General features: G+C 38.6%; 1 protein-coding gene across 4 annotated transcripts in view; it reads right to left on the bottom strand.

The window, feature by feature from the left end:
• LOC150109786 (uncharacterized) overlaps nt 1-22274 on the bottom strand; it is a 1408745-nt gene that overhangs the window by 196632 nt on the left and 1189839 nt on the right. For all 4 annotated transcript variants that reach the window (XM_090396626.1, XM_090396635.1, XM_090396653.1 and 1 more), the window contains one exon: nt 16027-16195. In XM_090396626.1, coding sequence (XP_090252752.1) covers nt 16027-16195 — 169 coding nt within the window. The remainder of the gene's footprint in view (nt 1-16026; nt 16196-22274) is intronic.

Genomic DNA, 22274 nt, shown 5'->3' with positions numbered 1-22274 from the left:
CTCCATGAGGTCTTGGGGTAATAATAATAATAATAATTACCACTGCTAACAAACCAAAATGGGACTAGAGGGGCATTGGGAACAATGGGGAAGGAGTTTTTGAAACTGGTTAATTCTTCTTTTTGAGCAATGGTTATTTGGCATCAGTGAGACATGGCTGTTAGCAGATAATATAGTTAGTGGGATAGAGAGAAAAGAATGAAGGAAGGTATTATTGATGATAGATGATGAAATGCAGCCAAGAAGAGTAGGGGTTTCACTGGAGGTCAGTGAAAATAGTGCCGTGCATTTGAGGCAAACTAGCATGAGATAGAGGACATCAGGCCAAAAGACATAGTTGACTGCTGCTACAGACCAGGGAATGGGAAGGATGATGTGGATAGTAGGCATCAGCCAACAAACTGAATGAGTGGAAAGTAAGTAATTATAATGAGGGGCAGAACTTGAAATACAGGAATATAAACTGGAAGGCTTGGGGCATGGTCCCATGAATAAGTAGTCATAGACAATGGGACAGAATATACCAACAGGAAGTGGTGAGATAGACAGTGGCATGGCTATCTCTATAAAAAGCCACACATTTCGAATGACAGGGATGTAACATGGGCATGATCTAACTGCCATTCAATAAGTTACAGCCTGCTGGAACTTGGGGCAGCAACAACTTTCATCCTGATCAGCGTTTTCAAGATCATCATAAGTGACGATGGTGTAAAGGATACTGTGGTAGGCAGACAATCATGAAGAATGAGAAATGGCTAACACACTGAGCCTCTTTAGAAAGCTACTGCTTGACAAGGAAGGCAACGAGATACCACCTCGTTCTATTTTTCCCTAGTAAGATAGCAGTATGGGCTATACCAACAGGAAATGGTGAGATAGACAGTGGCATGACTATTCTCTATAAAAAGCCACACATTTCCAATGACTGCTATAACATGACTGCTTTAACATGGCTGCTATAACTAACCAATCTTTGGATTGATGCACAAAGGAGAAGAAGAAGAAGAAGAAGAAACTGGAAGAAAGAAAGGATACAAGGGAGGAAGGAAATATAATTAATGAAGTTACTAGGAATAATTATTATACATGAGGAGCATGTGAGGGAATGCACCACAGGTTTGAGAGTGCTAGATCTAGCAACTGCATCGAGGATTTTGTTGATAACCAACATGACCTGGGAGGTGGCCAAAGGTGTGGAATTTTCAGTTATGAAGAGCATACAAGGAATTACATGACTGGTATGGATATCATATATATGGATATGTGGAATTACATGACTGGTAAGTATGTTCCAAACAATCTCTCAGTTTGCCCATGTCATAGGAGGTAGAAAAGAAGTGTTAGAGGTAGCTATTAGTAGGTTGCATACCTAAACTCAATGGGATAAATCAAGTCAGAGTTTAAATGGATGAAAAGCACCATTAAGCAGGAACTACAAAAAATTGTAGAGCCAATTCAAGAAAAGGTGATTCCTTCCAAGCCTCCATGGAGGCATGGAAGGAATCAGCTTGGAATCATCATGGAAGGAAGAAATATCAAGGTTATATCACTTTCTCTTGTTTTCCTTGATCTAAAATTTCTTACTTAAATTTCATGAAATATTTTTATTATTATTATTATTATTCGTGACACCTCCAAGGAATTCGAAGACTCATCGCGGGAGGACACCTACTATACAACACTCCGTCTCCACTACTACACCAACCTCTACTACCAATCACCTACATCAACTGCCCACAACCACCACCACAGCTAGTATTTTTGTCCATAAATTGCGTGTGTTCTAAAGTGCCGATTTGTCTGTATGCAGGACGAAACACGAGTTTCTGGGAGAAAAAACCCCGCTACCTCCGTATGAGATCAACTAACTCACCTTCAATTGAAAAAGTCCATATAAAGATTCCTCCCGTCATGACGGGAATCGAACCTAGGCATTTTCTAATCGAAGGGCGCAACATACCATCATTCTTCCAATTTCGCTACTATGGAGGCTACTTTCATCCACAATAATGCATAAAAGTATTTCTTCTGATATTCTTTTCCTTAGTTTTTTGCACAGCTAAGTGAATTATATTCCATTTATTATATTCTAGAATAATTATAGAATATGATTATATTCTACTACAACATCTGTTGAACAGATTACTGGAATCCTGTATCAATGATGGAATGAAAATTAACATCGGAAAAACAAAGGTAATGAAAATAGCATGGAAAGAGGTAAATATGAATATCAGAATAAATATGAAAAAATTTAATCAAGTAAAGACATTTAAATATCTAGGAAGTGTTATTAGCAATGATGGAAGATGTAAAAGTGACATAAAAGCAAGAATAGCGATGAGAAAAGATGCCTTTAATAGAAAATGGAATTTATTCAGAAGTAAAATGGATAGAAACCTAAAGAAAATACTAATAAAATGTTGTGTGTGGAGTGTTGCCCTTTATGCAGCTGAAACTTGGACATTGAAGAAAGAAGAAATTAAGATTTTGGAAAGCTTTGAAATGTGGATTTGGGGAAGGATGGAAAAAATCAAATGGACAGATAAAATAACTAATAAAGAGGTCTTAAAAAGAGTAGAAGAAGAAAGAAGTCTGTTAAGGAGAATAAAAAGAAGAAAGGGAAACTGGATCGGACATATTCTGAGAGGGAATGGAATCATCAGAGATGCCATCGAAAGAAAAATAGATGGAAAAAGCCCCATAAGAAAAGTAATGAAAACAATGCTAGATGACATGCTGAATAGAGGCAGGTACACAACCTTGAAAGAGAAGGCTCAGAACAGAAGTGAGTGAAAGAAAAGTTACTGCTACTAAGAGAAGAACCTGCTCAATTGCAGAATACTCAAGAAGAAGAAGATCTTATCCATACTTCCCTTTTCATTTCACTTTTCTTAGTGAGAAAGTTTAGTGTTTCTTGGAATAGGTTTTCTTTCATCTTTTTACTTAAGTTAACTTTACCTAACTTACTGGAATTATTGATTAGAGTACAGGCAGCCCTCGGTTTACGATGGTTCAATTTATGGCGATTCACAATAATGCTGGATGCCTGCACGTGCTTTCTTACTGTAGTGTGGTCTGACTGAGAAATCATGCTAGCAGGCACTTTAGTGTATACCGAGCAACTACGACATATATGTATCAAACCTAGTTATACTGTTGAATCTACCTAATTGTTCTATTTATTATTTTTTTACATACATACATATTTAAATTGATAAAGTATGTAATTACATACCATGTCTGATAAAAGAAGTGCAGAAAAGTTAGCAGAACTTCATGTTAAGAAGGAGGGAAATCAATCACACCTGAAAAGAAGATGAAGGTGATTCAAAGAATGGAAGATGGGCAGAACACGTGCTAATATCTGTAGAAGTATGAACTTACCTCCATCGACTATTACTACAATTATGAAAAATGCAAATAGAATAAAACAGTCTGCACAACAATCTATGGCAGTACTAAATGCAAAACATGTAAGTTATAGCAGAGGTAAACTTCATGAAAAATGGAAAATTTATTATCATTATGGGTGGATGCCTTGAATCAGAAAAGCATTCCTCTGATGCAGGCTATTATAACTGAGAAAGCAAAAACAATTTTTGAGGATCTTAAAAAGACAGATGGAAGTGAAGAAACATTTTTAGGAAGCAAAGGTTGGTTCATGAGATTTAAGTCTTGAAGTAAGTGCCATAGTGTCAAATTATGTGGCGAGGCAGCAAGTGCAGATGTTGTGGAAGTGGCTGTTTTTCTTAAAGAATTTCAAGACTATGTAGAACAAGGAAGTTATTCTCCTGATCTCATTTTCAATGTTGATGAGACTGGGTTCTACTGGAAAAAATTGCCATTCCCCAACTTCATTTCTTGTGAAGAACATTCCACTCCAGGTTTTAAAGCTGCAAAAGATAGAATTATGCTTTGGTTGGGTGCAAATGTCTTCTCCAGAACTTTGAAGCTTAAACCAATGTTGGTGTACCATTCACAGACACCACACGCCTTCAAGGGTCTAAAACCCATGCTGCCAGTCTACTGGAAATGGAACAAGAAAGCTTGAGTTACACAAGATGCATTTATAGATTGGTAGGACAAATTATTTTTGTCCTACTGCTTTGCTTTTGTAAACAAAATGATTCACCAGCCAAGGCATTGCTCCTTTTGGATAATGCCCTTGGACATCCTCAAAACCTTGCTGAAGTAAGAACACCATTGGATGTCAAGGTTGCTTTACATGCCCCCAAACACAATATCACTTTTGCAACTGATGGATCAGGGGATCAATCTTCAAAGCCTATTACCTCAGTATAACATTTATGGAAATGGTAAGAGTCTTGGACACTTCAGGAAAACTATTAAAGACTATTGGCGGTTATTTGATATTTTGAAGGGCATTAACAACATCAAGGCAGCTTGGAACGAAGTGTCAGCAAAGTGTTTAAAAGGAGCATGGCAAAAATTTCTTCCACAATTTATGCACAACTTCAAGGAATTAGAGCAAGAGGAGAATGTTATTGAAGACGTTACCAAGCTTGTTCGAGAGGTGGGATTGGATGATATTACAGCTGAAGATGTGAAAGAAGTCTTAGAGAACCATGATAAACCGCTTTTCAATGAAGACTTAAAAGAATTAGCCGAACAATTAAGTCAACATCCAAAAGAGGAGAAAGAAAACTAAGAAGGTCCTGTGAGAGATATAAAAATGGCCAATTTACAGCGTATCTTTGCAAGAATAGAGACATTGACTGATGAACTCTGCAAAATGAACCAAGATTTGGAATGGAGTGCAAACGTAAAAAGGAGTGTAATAGCATCTATTCGATGTTACACAGAACTCCTTAAATAAAGAAAAAGAAAATCTAGGTAGTTAACACTGGATACGTTTTTCAAAAAAATGCAGGTGATCCAAAACCAAGAACTTCAACATAGAAATATGTAATATCTTTTCGAAGTTTCATATGTTTTATATATAAGCCAGCAAAGGTTGGTCGATTGGTAGAGCCTCTGCTACTAATGGCGCATGCAAAAAGTTAAGTAAGTTAGAGCGTCGTTAGTAGTTGGAAGGGGTTCATCGTTCGATGCTGTTGGTACACTCTCCCTCGATGAGTCTTTGGACTCCCTGGAGGTGTCATATAATAATAATAATAATAATAATAATAATAATATTGTTTTGTTTTTGTTATTAATAATTTTATTTTAACAAATATATATGTATGTATTATCAAAGCTTTAAATATAATAATGTTACACATACTTCATGTGCATATTTGGTCACCTAGGTTTCTTCTTGATGGGGAGGAGGTAGAGAGGATTCAGAGGCGAGTGACCAAGATGATAGCAGGTCTGTGGAATGAACCGTATGAGAACAGGTTGAGGATTTGTGGGTTGCAAAAATTGGTTGATAGGTGGAGGAGGGGAGATATGATTGAGACATTCAAATTACTGAAGGGTTTCTAAACAATTAATTCAGAAGATATTTTTGAGAACAGGGCTGGTTGTGGGAGGACTAGGGGACATCCATGGAAACTGGGCAAAAGTGTGGTTAGTAAAGGTGTTAGAGCTGGGTTCTTTACTTTTAGAGTAGTGAATGAGTGGAATGCGCTTCCTGAGTCTGTGGTGGATGCTGTGACAGTGAATGAGTTTAAGGCGAGGTATGATAGATACTGTATGAATGTCAAATAGTTGTGATGAATATGATTTGGGGCCTCCCTCGATGAGTCTAATGACTCCCTGGAGTTGCCCGTAATAATAGTAATAATAATAATAGTAATATTTCTTGACTGCAAGGAACATACTTTGCACCCCCCCCAACTAAAATTGGGTTCATTTTAAGCCGATTTGGTTTACACCAGTTTTTTCAGTAACGGAAGTGAGGCGTAAACCAAGGGCTGCCTGCATTTGTTATTATTAAATTTCACTCATTTCCTTTCTTTTCTTTCTGTTTTTATTAAATTTAGTAAATAATAGTGTTTTAATTAATTACAGTCTTTCCCTTCATTTCTTCATCAGTATATTTGAACTGAAGCAGGTGTATGTAAGAAAATGGTCAGCATAGGAATGAGATGATCCAGGATGAATGGGAAGTAGCTATAAACAGTCTGACCTAAGTCATTCCTCATAGATGAGGAATGGTTTGGGTAGGATTGGTTACAGCCAAGACATGAATTACTGTGCTTATTTATGGATGCCTGAAGTATCAGAAATAAAGGAGAAGAAATTGCCACTGATTGAGTTAATTCATCTAAAAATAGTTGGAGTAAGTGAAATGTGGTTAGTTGAGAATGATATCCTAACTGGAACAAAAATGGAAGGATATGATATTTTTTGAAAGAATGGAAAGGCAAGAAGGAAGAAAGGGAGGAGTGGTTTGCTGATTATACTAAGAGAAATGCATCAACACAAGATTGAAATTGGTGGAGAAAATAGTGGCAATGGTTTTGAAACAGTATGGTATAAGGTAGAGGTTGATAGGATAATATATTATTATTATTACCCCAAGACCTCATGGAGTCAAAGATTCATCTGGGAGGCCCATTTACCACACACACATCTCAGCATACCATTTCTTAAAAACATTCAAACTCCTTGCAGATACCACATTCTCAGGCAAGGCATTCCAATCATTCACAACTCTGCATGAAAAAAACTTGCCTCTCACTCCCCTACTCACACCCTCTTTATACAGTTTCCAGCGATGACCTCTGGTTCTCCCACTATTCTCTGTAGAACTTCTCCACCACTGATCCTATAACAACTTGTAGGTCTCTATCATATCTCCCCTCTTCCTCCTGTCTACGAGACTCTGCAAATTACATCTTCTCAATCTTTCCTCATACTCGACATTACAGAGGTCAGAAACTACCTTAGTCAGTTGCCTTTGGACCTTTTCCAACATCTCTTCATCCTTCTGAAAACCCAGTGGCCAAATCTGGGCACAATAGTTCATGTGTGTGGCCTAATCAAAGCCTTATACAATGGAACAAGAATCTCCCTACTTCTACATGTCAGTGTCCTCTGCAACATTCCCAGAAGCCTTTGTGTTGTCTTCACAATTTTGGCGATGTGTCACCTAAATTTTAGATCATTATCCAGTATCACCTCCAGATCTCTTATTTTCTCTACATCCAACAATATATTCTCACTAACCATAAATTCTGCATCCCATCTTTGTTTTCCAAATTTTAAAACCTTACATTTTGCAACATTGAACTCATATCCTCATTTCCATGCCCAATCACTCAATTCATTCAAGTCTTCTTGTAAGGCCACAACATCTTCACTACTCTTTATGGTTCGTGCCAACTTTGTATCATCTGCAAACAACTGAATATCTCCATCCAAATTTTCGCCAATATCATTAATATACAAGTTAAACTGTAATGGCCCTAAAACCGACCCCTGAGGCACTCCACTAGTGACTTTCCTGGATATTGCACTCCCATACACAACTTGTTGATACCTATCAGATAGCCAGTCTCCAATTCAATGCACTAATCTAATATCCAACCCCATCTGCTCTAGTTTGACTGTCAACTTATCATGAGGTACTCTATCAAAAGCCTTTGCAAAATCCAAGTATATTACTCTGTATCCCTCTCCTTTGTCCAAGGAAGCAGTCACTTTATTGTAATAAGTAAGTAGATTACTAAAACATGAACTCCCTTCAGCAAATCCATACCGTCCATCAAAGATAATACCATTGTTGTCAACCCAACTCTGGATTCTAGTTCTCACAAGCTTCTCCAACAACTTAACCACAACACCTGACACACAGATGAGCATATAGCTTGATACTTGAGTTCGATCACCTCCCTTATGAAGTGGTACAATCTTGCCCTCCTTCCACTCCCTTGGAACGTGACCAAGTGCAAGACTCGTATTAAAAAAATATGTCAAGGCAGGTGTCAACTCCCTGGCACATTCCTTCAGAATACGTGGCAATATATTATCAGGTCCCACAGCCTTATTTATATCTAGTTTACTCAACTCCCCAAACACCTCTTGCTCACTTACACTCAGTCTCTCCTCCCCATCATCAACTGCTTTACAATCTCTCCATGAAGTCACATTCACAAGATTGAAAGATCTTTATGAACTGCTCATTAAGTATCTCCACCATACATTCTGCAACAGCTGTCTTTATACCATTTTCTACAATCAATGTCATCCTTCCATAATCATTCTTTCTTTTGCTGGCTACATATCGAAATAACTCCCTACGATTCTTTTTGGCTTCATTAGCTAACTGCTGTTCATACCTCTCTTTAGCTACTCTCACCAACCAAGTCAACCTCCTTGCCTGGTCTTTGTAGACCTGATGAAATTGGTTATTTCCACTTCTCTTATTCTGCCTTCACAATGCCCTCTTTCTTTGTATCGTATGCTTAATCTCTTTATTCATCCATCTCACACCTACCTTATTTAACCTTCTTACCCTTGGAATACATTTAGACATTGCATCTACTAGATAGTTATTGAAAATCCCCCAAGCTTGATTGATCTCTTTTCCAGGTAACTGCTCATTCCACACAACACCCACAAGCTGTCTCCTGAGCTCTTCATAATCACCCCCCCCTTGTAGTTCCACATATACCCTTTACCCTTTTCTTACAGAGATCCTCACACTGCTGGCAACCACCAAGTTAATCACCTCATGGTCACTTTCACCAATTGGTGGATGATTTCACACCTCATTTATAATTACATCCTCTGATGAGATGACCAAATCCAAGACCCTTAATCCTCGTGTACCCTCTGTTACATACTGTGTGAGATAGTTATCCCTCAAAAACTCAAGAAACTCATTTTCTTTACTTCCAGTTGCTATCTCATCATTTCAGTCTATATTGCCATAATTAAAATCACCATTTTCTTATTTGCTTGGCTAATTTGACCAAGTAATTGATTCCATTCACCTCTATCTCACACCATACTGCCTCAAAACCACTGGCACTATTTTCCTCTAGCATCTCTACTTTGCATGGAGATAACTCTTTCTCTATCATCAATAGCACTCCCCCTCCTTTTTTACCCCTTCTATCCTCACGAAACACATCATACCCTTCTATCTCTATTCCTATCAGGATGTCGTCCTCTTCCAACCATGTCTCACTTATTCCGACAATCTTTAGATGAACAGACGCAATTAATGCAACTATTTCATCTGCTTTGTTTCTTATACTTCTAACATTTGTATACAAACACAACAGCTCATTTCTGGATCTACAGCTAGTTCCACTGATACCACTCACTCGATGAGATCTTTCCAAGCTCCGACTGGGGCCATTTTCCTTTCTGCTTCTTCATTCTAGAACCCTCTCCAATTCCAACTGTTTCCTTTTGATTCCAGGTCATCCCATCCTTTCCTGTCTACACATGCTCTCACCTCCTCTTGGAGCATCCACCCTTCTCACGCTGTGTACCCCTGTCTGCCGTGAACCTCCCCATTTCCCTGCTCCTCTTGCACACCCATTCTCTCATTTTCTATACTCATACCACTCAATTCCCCATTCATATCTACCTCTTCAATCTCTCCTGTCTTACTCTCATGCTCTTCTACATCACTCCCCTCTCGATCTGATTCATTCCCTCTATTCACTTCTCTACCTTCCGGCAGCAGTCTCTCCAAGCGACTCACACCATAACCACTCAAATGCAGTCCATCACTCCCATACATCTCACTTCGTCCCTCAAACTCATTCCACACATTAACAAACTGTACTCCCATCTCCTCACACATTTCAGCCAGAATATCATTCATAATCCTTGCTCTCCACCTCATTTCACCATATTCAGTTGGCTGTTGCATTACTATAGACTGGGAAACATGGAAGATGAAGACAAAGAAACACATAGAAAATTGGCTTAGTAAGCAGGAGACAGGTTATTATGATGAATGATTTGAATATGGTAACAACAAATGGAATGCAGAGATAGCATCACAGAATAAGAAAAAAGAATTTCTTAAGTTCTTAAGGGACAATAATTATTATTATAATTATGAACAGAGACCTGCAGGGAGTCAGAGACTCATTGAAGGAGGTCACATGCTACACATAAGTATAACTATCATACTTATTCTTGAATTCATTCAAACTGCTTATACATAAAACATCCAATGGTAATCCATTCCAATCATGCACCATCCTTTATTATTATTATTCAGGCCTCCATGGAGTAAAAAGACTCATCGTGGGAGGTCCTTCCTAAGAAACACAAAGTCCATCAAGACTCATCGAGGGGAAGTCCCCCCCCTAAGAAACACAAAGTCTATCGTCCCACTCCTTAAACTCATTGACCATTCTCACTCTCACCACTCAATCAGGCAATGCATTCCATGGTTCAACCCCCATCCATGCAAAGAAACCACTCCTCACCCTCTTGCAAACAGTTTCCTTTCGTAACTTCCAGAGATGGCTTCTTGTCATCACTACTTCCCATTGTTCAAGCAAAAGAACTCCCCAGTGTCAACTCTGTAACCACCTCTCAACAGTTTAAAAGTCTCAATCATATCACCTCTCCTTCTTCTATCCACCAAACTCTGCAGTCCACATTCCCTCAGCCGATCCTCATAACTAACATTGTACAGTCCTGAAACTGTCATTGTTATCTGCCTCTGTACCCTTTCCACAGTTAATTTATCCCCTTCAAATCTGAGAACAATAGTCCAAGTGTGGTCTGATCAGGGTTTTATACAATGGAATGATAACTGTTTTATCTTTGCAGGTCAGCATCCTTCTCATTATTGCGGCAATTCTCTGGCTTACCTTCACCACCTTTGCCATATGTCCCCTAAATTTCAGGTTTCCATCAATCAACAACCCCAGATCTCTTGTCTCTCCTACTTCCTCCATTAGAATTCCTCCCATAGAGCATGCAGTGCCCCATCGATGTTTCCCAAACCTCAAGACCTTACATTTTGCTGCATTAAACTGAGACCCCCATTCATTTGCCCATCTCTCTAGCTTATTCAAATCCTCTTACAGGGCTGCTGCATCTGCACTATTACTAATAATCCTTCCCAGCTTCACATTATCCTCAAACAACTGAATATCCCCTTGCAATCCACTGACAATGTCACTGATATAAAGGTTAAACAATATAGGTTCCAGTACTGAGCCCTGTGGAACCCCAATTGTAACCTTCTAGCTCTTTGATATTGCTCCACCATGCCCAACTCGCCGATAACTATCGCACAGCCAATCGTGAATCCAATTGACCAATCTGAAACCCAGACCTGTGTGCTGCAACTTAAATATCAGCTTATCATGTGGCACCCTGTCAAATGCCTTTGCTAAGTCTAAGAAAATGGCAGTATATGCCTTTCCCTCATCTAATGCTCTTGTAACTTTATCATAAAAGGCTAGCATATTGCTAAAACAAGAGCACTCCTCCACAAATCCATGTTGACTCTCACAGATAACATTACCCTCATCTGCCCACTGCTGTATATGGTCCCTCAATACTTTCTCCTAGATCTTAACAACTACTGATGACATACAAACTGGCCTATAATTAGACACTTCCAGTCTGCTACCACCCTTATGCAATGGCACTATCTTACCTTCCTTCCATTCCATGGGCACCTTTCCCGTAGCCAGACTTTCATTGAAAAGCCAGGTCAAAGGCACTATCAATTCCCTAGCACATTCTCTCAAAACTCGTGGTGAAATGCTATCCAGTCCCACAGCTTTAGTGACATCCAGAGTACTCAGTATTTGAAACACACTCTCTTCCTGTACCTCTAAACCTTGAACCTACACAATCCCTCTAGCATTAAAACTGACTCCTCCAGGATGAAATACTCCATTAAGTGCCAGCCTGGTTGGCCAAGTGATTATCGTATCTGCTCTCCAGCCATAGGGCTTCCGGTTCAAATCCCACCATGGGCATGGATGTTTGTGATTGTCTGTGGAAATAGTAGTGGTGGTGATCAGCAATAGATAGTGTTGGTGTAGTTGCAGTCAGTTGGTGGATTGAGTGGTGGAGACAGAGTTGTAGAGCAGGTGTCCTCCCTCAATGGGTTTTTGGACTCCCTGGAGGTGTCAAATAATAATAATAATAATAATGATGATGATGATAATAAAGTGTTCATTGAACAAGTCCACTATGTCATCTGAATCAATCACCCTATTCTCATTTTTATCCCACAATATCATTCTTCTACAGTCATTTCTCCTCCTACTGGCCACATATCTAAAAAATTCCCTAGGATTTTCTTTGGATCTTAGGGAAATTCTCCTCTCATATTCTAGTTTCGTCTTCCTTACCATACTAGTCACTCTTCTGGCCTGTGTCTTATACTCTTCATGCATCTTCTCTTCACTTGTCTCCTTATATCTCTTCCATATCCTCCTTTTTGCATGCAATTCCTGTTTAATATTGTTTGTCATCCACTTTATTGCAAATTGTGTCCTCTTGTTCACTCATGATATACAACTTACCATTGCTGCTAACAAATATTCTTTCATAATTTCCCATGCACTAATGATATCCTGGCCTTCCAATTCCTCCCTCCATGAAACTGCCACAATTTGACGTCTTAGAGTATTATAATCACCTGCCTTATAATTCCACATACACTCCTGTTTCTTTGATACTCCTGCATGTCTATTCATTTTCCAAGTCAAAACCATATGGCCACTCTCTCCAACTGGTGGAGAGATGTCATCTCAGTTATTATCAAATCTTCTGATGCTATAACCAAATCCAAAACTCTTGAACCTCTTGTTGCCTCTATTACATGTTGCCTAAGACATTTGTCCCACAAGAATTCCAGAAATTAATCCTATGAGAGAAAAATCTACCTTCACCTCTTCTTAGCAGCATTCATTCTCAGCTTCCATGGATGCCTTCTTGTCCTTCTCCACCCTCCATAAAATGAAAAATTGAATCAACTGAAATCCTGTATGTCTCTTTCAGAAATTTGTAAGTCTCAATAATATTAACCCCTTTTTTGTGCTGTTTGCTATTGTCTGCAGTGTACAAGTTCTTGCTCTGTCTTCTTAATCAACATTTCACAATCCAGATATCATTTTTAACACTTGTGTTTGCACACACTCTCTCTCTCTCTCTCTCTCCATGAATCAGAATCATATGGAACTTAAGAGACTACACCTGTACCCAATAGTCCAAATGAGTTTTATCAAGGCCTTCCAAAGAGGTAAAATTAACATTCTTATCTTTACACATGAAAGTTTGTTTCAGCATTGCAATTATCTTTTGAGTTGTTTTTTATCTTTGATACATGCTCCCTGAACCTCAACTTGCTATCTACTACTCAAAGATCCCTATCCTGATCAGTTTCTTCTAGCATAATTCCATCAATATAATAAGACACTGGATATCTGATCATGCCAAAGTGTATGACAGTGAATTGACATCCATTTTCCCATGCCCTATTCAAATCATTCTTCAAGTGCTGCATATCAGCAGCACTTATAATATTAAAATTGGTATATTAACAGCAGTAGGGTATATCCTGATTACCCTACCTATCTTTGCATCATCATCAGCATATAGCTGTATGTTGCCTGTCAAATCCTTCCCAATATCATTAATGTGCAGATTGAATAAAAGTGGACCAAGGACCGATCCTTGTGACACACCACTAGTTACTTTGCAGACTAACCTGCCCCGTATACTTTTTCATATCTGTCAGTCAGCTATTTATCCACACGTTTATGCAATAGTCTCCTTGCTGCTGTATTCTGTCAAAAACTTTAGCAAAATCCAACAGAATCATGGTTTATCCATTCCCCTTGATTAGTTTAATGGTAACATTATTATAGAATGTGAGTAAGCTGATAAAACATGACGATCCCTAGTAAATCCATGCTGTTTATTGCAAAGTAGAGATTCAATGTCAACCCATTTCTGAATGTGAGCACTAACCAATTTTTCCAAAATCCTCACCACCTCTCCTGAGATACTGATTGGGCAACAGTTGAATACATTGGTCTTTGTACCACCCTTGTGCAATGGAATTACCATACATTCTTCCAATTCCTGCAGAATCTTCCTGTTCTGAGACTGACTCAAGTTATATAGCCTGGTCAAAGAAATAGTCCGTTCAGCTGAACACTCTTTTAGCACCCATGCTGATATCCCATTACTCCCTATTGCTGAATTCTTATTCAGTTTGTGCAATAGCTCTAATAGCTGCTGTAGCACAATTGGAAGAACAGTGGAACGATGTGCCCTTCGATTGGAAAAAACCTGAGTTTGATCCTTGTCGTGACGAGGGGAATCCTTATATGGGCATCATCAGTTGAAGGTGAGTTAGCCGATCTCATACAGTGTTAGCAGGGTTTTTCTCCAGGAAAATTGAGTTTTTCATCCCATGTACCGACAAATCAGCCTTCAGAACACACGCAATTTACAGACAAAAAATATCGTTGTTGGTGATGATGATGGGCAATAGATGGCACTGATGGTAGTAGTGTCACAGTTGGAGAATTGGGTAGTGGTGAGAGGATGAGATGTATTTAGCGAAGCAGAGTAGCGTGCTCTCCAACGATGAGTCCCTGGACTCCATGGAGGTGTCATGTAATAATAATAATAATCTCCTCTTCATACACCTGAGTTTCATCATTCAGTGAAGAGGTTGCAGTGAACTCAATGTTGCATACACCAAGTTGATAGCTTTTAGCAACATATACATGCAGTTGAACAACATCTTCTGCATCTGTCACCCACACACCATCTGCAGTCAGCAGAGTTATTCTTTCATATTCATTCTTTCTTCAACTTGCAGCATATTGAGAGAATTCTTGTGGATTGTCTTAATAGTCACAAATGTTGTATGGAAAGTTAAGAAATTTCTGAGTATGAAAAGAACTGGCTCTCCAAGCTACATTTATGACTATTCTAGCCTGCTGCTTATAATTATCATAAGAGACATCACGTTATGCATACAGTATTCCTTCCACATATCCGTTTCTTATGAATTTGTTGCTTAATAAGATTGCACATTCATTTAACTCCTATTCTATTCATTCTTCAAACTCTCAGGACACATTCCGATATTGCATCGATTAGGTATTTTTTAAATGTTCCCCATGCGCTGTCAATATTCTCTCCATCCAGCAACCGATACCATTCTGCTGAACTCAGTATACTCCTAAGTTTGTCATTTAAAATTGGCCATTTTCTGAATGGAATATTCATAAACTTAGTCTTATCTTAGTCATTTTCTTAGGCAATATGTAACAAAGAGAACAAGCAGAATGAGAGTTTTAGATCTGACTGTAATCTACCACATATTATAATTTTACTTTCATTACTCTTCATTTTACTTTACACTCTTCATGCAACTTATTATCATTAATTTATGCTTCCTCTGCAGTCATTTCCGATTTCATGCTTCTCACCATTCATTCATCTGACATGCTCATTCAGCCTTTTGACCTTCTTGATATATTCACACACTGATGCTATTAAATAGCTTTTACTGAGTGTCGAAGCAGCATTTATCTCCTTTCATCTTAACTCTTGGTTACAAGCAATGGCTCCATGCTATCTCCTAAGTTTTTATCAATAACTGTCCTTGTAATTACATGTATATATTTTTTCCTGACAGGTGGCCATCCAGCTTGAAGACTTTCATATGGTTGACCACCACCAGGTGATCACTATCTAACCAAATGAAGAGTATGTAACATCTCCCCAATTCACAATAACTTGCTCTGAGGATATGATCTGATCTAAGAAATTCAGTCTGACTGACTGAATTTCTTACGTTTCCTCATGTTTTCTTTGTTACACAACATCTAAGATAGTTGTCCTTCAAGAACTCAAATATCCATTTTCCTTAATTCACAATACTATATTTTTATTGCAATCTATCTTCCTATAATAATTACCCTTTCCTTAGTCTCTAACCAAAATCCTATGCATTTTTCCATTGCTGCTTTCTGCATTTTCTAGGCTACAGCAACATTGCAATAAATATCACATCAACCTCATTATTAAATTTGAATATATTTTATTGCTCCACAAACTGTATTTTTTCTTTAATTCATTACTTACCACAAATGTATCTCTCACAGCAAGTATCTTCAATAGCAGAAATAAGATTGATTGTTTCATCAGCATGACAAACTGGAGGATCAGGACACACTTCATGAACACATTCCACTCTCAAGTTTGTAGTGCACTGACACTTTTCACAGTGTCCTTTTTTCCAAATATCTCCTGGCTAAAAAAAAAGGAAAACATTTTATTTAAGTCTTTGTGACATATGATATATACGAGATGTGGTAATTAAGTAACGAGACTGGTTGAAAAAATGTAGTTTATTATTACAATTGTACAACTTAATTGTTATCCCCTTCAACATACTCCCCTACTCTATCTATACATCATTGCATATGAATTTTCCATTGTTGGAAGCAGCTGCAAGTCATCAGGTGTTACCTGCTTCAGTACCGCTGCCGTTTACTCCTTCACCTCATCCATTACCAAAAATCTTTACCGAGTGTACCAACTAATAAATGGCAAAAGTATGATAAGAAAAATAAGAGTATGATAGTGAGTGTAAACAAAACGAAAGAGTGAGTGTTGTACGGAGATTCTTTAGTAAGAGGTGTGATAGATGAGAGTTTGAGAAAATCATACCAACCTGGTGCAAATGTTAAGGATGTAAGCGAGTAAATTAGAATGCAAAAGCAGAGGGTTAAAGAATTGATAGTAGAAGCAAGAAGAATGATTTGAAAGGAGACAAAATGGCTATGAGAAAGGATTTTAAGGAATTACTTGAGGTAGCAAAAGAGAAGAGTGAGAGAGTTAGGATGGTGAGTCTATTTCGCGGTATGACAGTGAAGAGTATAGAATGAGGGCCAAAATTGCTAATGACTTCATGTGCAGATTATGCAGGTGGATTGGTTTGGAATTTGTGGATGTGTGGAGTGAGTTCAATGGGCGAAAGGATTTATATAAGATGGATGGTTTATATTTGAATGGATTTAGTGTAAGGAGACTTGAAAAGGTGTTGTTGAATGAAGTGGAAGCAGATGTGTAGAATCAGGGAAACTAGGGTTTTTAAGGGGGGGGAAGTAGACATGCAGACTTTAGGGAGACAGTTGAGTGTATGAATGTGTGTGTAATATGCCCGAGCGAGTACAAAGGCCAACAAATCAGAATGGAATAGTTAGTACAAGGCATCAATATAGGGATGGGACAAATGGGCTTCTGCAATTCATGGATACTAATGCCAGAAGTATTAGGAACAAGAAGGAAGAATTTTGGGCCTTGGTTGGCACTTCCAGGCCACAGGTTATTGGCATTAGTGAAACATGGCTGACAGAAAATGATATAGCTGATATAGTGGGATTGAATGAGAGGGGGTGGTGTGTTCAGGAGTAACATGGAGAATAAAATGGAGGAAGTAGTGCTATTGATGATAGCTGGTGAGCTGCAGCCAAGGAGAATAGAAGTGGAACTGCAGGATAGAGAAAAGAGCACATTTGAGGCTATTTGGTGCGAGATTGAGACTAGCAGAAGAAAATATACAGTTGGGTGCTGCTATAGACCAGATGATGGAATAGATGGTGGAGATAGTATGCATAAACAAATAGAAGAAATGAGTGGAAGGAGGGTAATTATTATGGGAGATTTCAACTATGGTAACATTGATTGGAAGGAGGAGAGGACACGTGGGAGGAAAGAATTGGATTTTATGCGGTTATTAAGGGATAACTATCTGCGACAGCATGTAATGGAAAATACTAGGGGTCAGAGAGTGCTTGACCTAGTAATTGCATCTGAGAATTTGGCTGTAATGAATATGACCACGTTGCCCCAATTGCTGAGAGTGATCATAGGGTCATGACTTGGGAGGTGGTTAAATGCGTGAAATTTTCAATTAAGACAGGGTATGTGTGGAATTATCGGGCTGGTAAGTATGACAAGTTTAGGAGTTTGATTGGTTCAGAGCCATGGCATGTAAAACTGCAAGGGCTGGATGTTGATAGTGCATGGGAGGTGAATAAGGAGTGTTTGCAGGAGACAATGGCTGAGTGTATACCTAAAGTCCGAATAGTAAATCAAGTAGGGGTTAAATGGATGAATAACACCATTAAGCTTGAGCTGCAAAAAAAAGAAACAACTGTGGAGGGAATTTAAGGAGAAAGGTGACCGGCAGGCACATGAACGTTATAAAGTGCAGGCCAGAAGAGTAACGAGTCTGGTAAGAAAAGCAAAAGCGGATTATGAAAGAAAATTAGCCATGCAGGCTAAAGAGAATCCAAAACAGTTTTTTCGATATGTTGCAAGTAAAAAAAAAATGTATATGGCAGAATGATTTTAAAGAATGCCAATGGTAGGGAAGTAACCAAATCAGTTGATAGAGTGGAATTACTGTGAGCACTTTGCAAGAGTATATCATCCAGGTGGTGACATTGCAGTAAAGAATGAACCAATAGCTTACACAAGAATTGTAGTGAATGAAGTGGAGGTGAATAGTCTATTACAAAACCACAATGCAAATACATCTGTGAGTGAGACTGGATGGTATACCAGCTTGTGTCGTACATGAAGTAGCTAAAGAATTGTCAGTTTTGTTTAATTTGAGTCTCGGGTCTGGGTTAGTCCCGAGGGGGTGGAAAGAGGAGAAAATAGTTCCACTGCATAAAGGTTCCAAGACTGCTGTTGTAAATTACTGACTGATCAGTATATCAGGAATAGCTGTCAAGTCTTGGAGAAAATAGTCAAGGGGAAAATACAGGATTGGATAGATAAAAATGGGATACAGTTAGGAAGACAGCATGGTTTTGTGAAGGGTAGATCATACCTCAGTAACTTGCTCATGTTTTATAACACAGTGACAGCTGAACAGGATAAGGGTAATGGGTTTACAGGGATTCTACTGGACTTTGCTAAGGCCTTTTAACAGAATACCACATGGAATTCTAATCAGTAAACTGCAGCATATGGGGATGGATATAGGGTTGGTGAGATGGATGAGAGAGTGGTTGATGGAGAGATATCAGAGAGTGGTTTATTCAGGAGTAGATTCCAAAAGATGGCCTGTGACTAGTGGTGTGCAGCAGGGTTCTGTTCTTGGACCACTACTGTTCAATTTGTTCATTAATGATATGGGAAAGGATCTGAGAGGAAGTGTTCATTTGTTTGTTGATGATGTAAAGTTGGATAGAGCAATAGTGAGTTCACAGGATTGTAAAATTTTGCAGGATAATTTGGATAGTCTGGAGGACTGGGCTAAGGAGAATGGATGTCAATTTAATGTGGCAAAGTGTAGGGTTATGCATTTTGGGGTGAAAAGATAAGCAGCTTTATGAGAACCTTATGAGAACAGGTTGAAGATTTGTGGTTTGCAAAAATTGGTTGATAGGTGGAAAAGGGGTGATATGATTGAGACATTCAAATTACTGAAGGGTTTCTGTAAGATTAATTCAGAAGATATTTTTGAGAATAGGACTGGTGGTGGTGGGAGGAACAGGGGCCATACATGGAAGCTGGGTGAGAGTGTGGTTAGAAAGGGTGTTAGAGCTAGGTTTTTACTTGGAGAGTGGTGAATGAGTGGAATAAGCTGCCAGAGTCTGTTGTGGGTGCAATGACTGTGAATGAGTTCAAGGTGAGGTATGATAGATATTGTGTGAATGTTGAATAGTTGTTCTTGACAATTATTTGACATTCACACAATATTATGTTAGGGCCTCCCTCGATAAGTCTATCAACTCCTTGGAGTTGCCCATAATAATAATAATAATCCATTGACTGAAAATAGGTGCCCTTCAATGGGGATTTCAACTTTGAAAAAAGGGAAAAGTCGCATGGAGCTAAGCCTGGGAAATAAGGTGGATGGTCCAACACTGGGATCATCTTATCAATCAGATACTGCTTTATAGAAAGTGCACTGTGGGCTGGAGCATTGTCCTGATAGAGAATCCAAGCATTGTTCTTCCATAGATCAGGTCTCTTCTTCCTCACTCGTTCTCTCAGCTTGGCCAGAACCTCAAGGTAATAATGCTGGTTAACTGTCTGATCCTCTGGTACCCATTCAACCATTACCACACCATTGATATAAAAAAAAAATGATCAGCATTGATTCAGTTTTGACTTGCTCATTCTTGCTTTTTTCATTCTCGGTGACATGGGAGTTTTCCAGTGCATCGATTGTCTCTTTGTTTCTGGATCGTACTGGAAAATCCATGTCTCATCACTTGTGAGGATCTTCTCCTGCAAGTCTGGCCTGCTGTCAGCCATTCTATGATGTCAGTTCAAATTTGTTTCCGGACGTCTTTCTGCTCCTGACACAAGTTTTTGGGAACCATTTGGTGCAGACTTTGTTCATGTTCAATTGCTCATGAAAAATGTCATACAGTCTCCTTATCAATGTGCACCATGTCTGCTATCATCTGAATGCTTAATCAGTGATCGTTGCAGACAATTTCATTAATTTTCACAATGTTTTGTTTGCTTCCTACCTGTACAGGGTGACCCGGTATTTCAACTTCAATGTTTTCTCGATCTTCGGCAAAGCACTTGTGCCATTCAAACATTCATACCGTGACATTACATTATCACCATACACCTCCTGCAACAGTTTCAAACATTTGGTCAGTGATTTCTACAATTTCACAAGGAAGAGATTAATGTGCAGCTTGAGTTTAACATTAGACATTCTGGCAAAGCGACTTCACATGTGTTTCTTTTATAACTGCCTACAGACTAACTATGAGTGACAGCGAACAATGCTTATCTCAACTGCCTCTAGGATCTTCTAGGTCATTCACGTCACACCTAGTTTCATTATTTAATAGCCACACCTTGTAAATATGATTAGTCATTTAAATTTGTACACCATATTGATGCAAAAACATAAAAGTTACACAAAACATTTTAATATAGTTCTTGTAGATAAGCTTATATGCTGGTAAGACATACTTCAAAGTTTTTAGGAAATGACAATGTAAACTAAATTATTGATTATAAAAATTTTAATTAATAACTACTTATATGTTGGCAAGGTTACATTCTCATCTTCAGGGATCACAAAACAATGACATGTGCACACAGGCATTCACACTAAGCAAATGAGGCTGAAGAAAGGCAACTGAAGTCGGTCCGAGAGTCAACCAATAGCAGGATAAATTGGGATGTCTTGGACATTGGGCTGATGATCTTAGAATGCATTCTTCCCAAATTTAGGGCAGTCTTATGCATTCAAATTTGTTGAATTATGGGTAGTTTTTCAGAGCTGAGTATGATTCAAGAAATAATCTTTCATACTTGTATACTTACTGCGATTTAATAAAGTGGCATTTTCCCAGCATATTCTGTGGTGGGTGTCCAATACATGGTCGTCAAGTCCTGAGTAACTGTATTGGTGGAACAGGATGTAGTCCTTGTGTTTGGATATCCTGATAGTGGCTGTCATGCCTGTTTGGTCATATTAGAACAGTTTGCAACTGAAAGAAGGGACCTAATATACTCCAGGCAGGTCTAGGGAAAGTGGCTGGTCTTTGGTGGAGTAGATAACAGATGACAATTTCTTATGTGATTTGTAACTAGTTGTGAGGTCATATTTTCTTAGGATTTTAGTAGTTTTTCAGTTTATCCCGGATATATTATTATTATCCCAAAACCCCATGGAGTCAAGGACTCATATAGGAGTTAAGGTGCTTTTGTCATACATACAACTCATCACAATCATGCTTGAAACGCACTCAAATTCTCTGCAGACACACACACACACACACACACACACACACACACACACACACACACACACACACACACACACACACACACACACACACACACACACACACACACACACACACACACACACACTCAGGCAAGGCATTTCAATCATTTACAACTCTGCATGCAAAAGACCTGCTTCTCACCTCCCTTCTCACACCCTCCTTATTCAGCTTCTAGAGATGTCCTCTGGTTCTCCACTGATCTCCTACAATTTGCTGAAAAACCTCTCCAACAATGATATTATAACAATCCCTTATTAACTTGTAGGTCTCTATCATATCTTCAAAGATATCCTCTATCATATTTACAGAATGGATCCTCTTATCCACTCTGTAAATTGCATCTTCTCAACCTTTCCTCATATTCAACATTCCAGAGATCAGAAACTAACATAGTAATTTCAAAATCTCTTCATCCTTTTGAAAACCAAGTGACCAAATCTGTATAGAGAAGTCCATGTCTGCCTAATCAAAGCCTTATGCAATGAAACAAGAATCTCTTTACTTCTACAAGTCAGTGTCCTCTGCAACATTCCGAGAATTCTGTGT

Source organism: Typopeltis vanoorti, chromosome 1 (assembly GCF_054136105.1).
Source record: "Typopeltis vanoorti isolate ZY-2024b chromosome 1, IOZ_Tvanoo_1.0, whole genome shotgun sequence".
Classification (NCBI taxonomy): Eukaryota; Metazoa; Arthropoda; class Arachnida; order Uropygi; family Thelyphonidae; genus Typopeltis; species Typopeltis vanoorti.
Note: the sequence above shows the minus strand (reverse complement) of the source record. Positions and strands in the feature narration are given on the sequence as shown.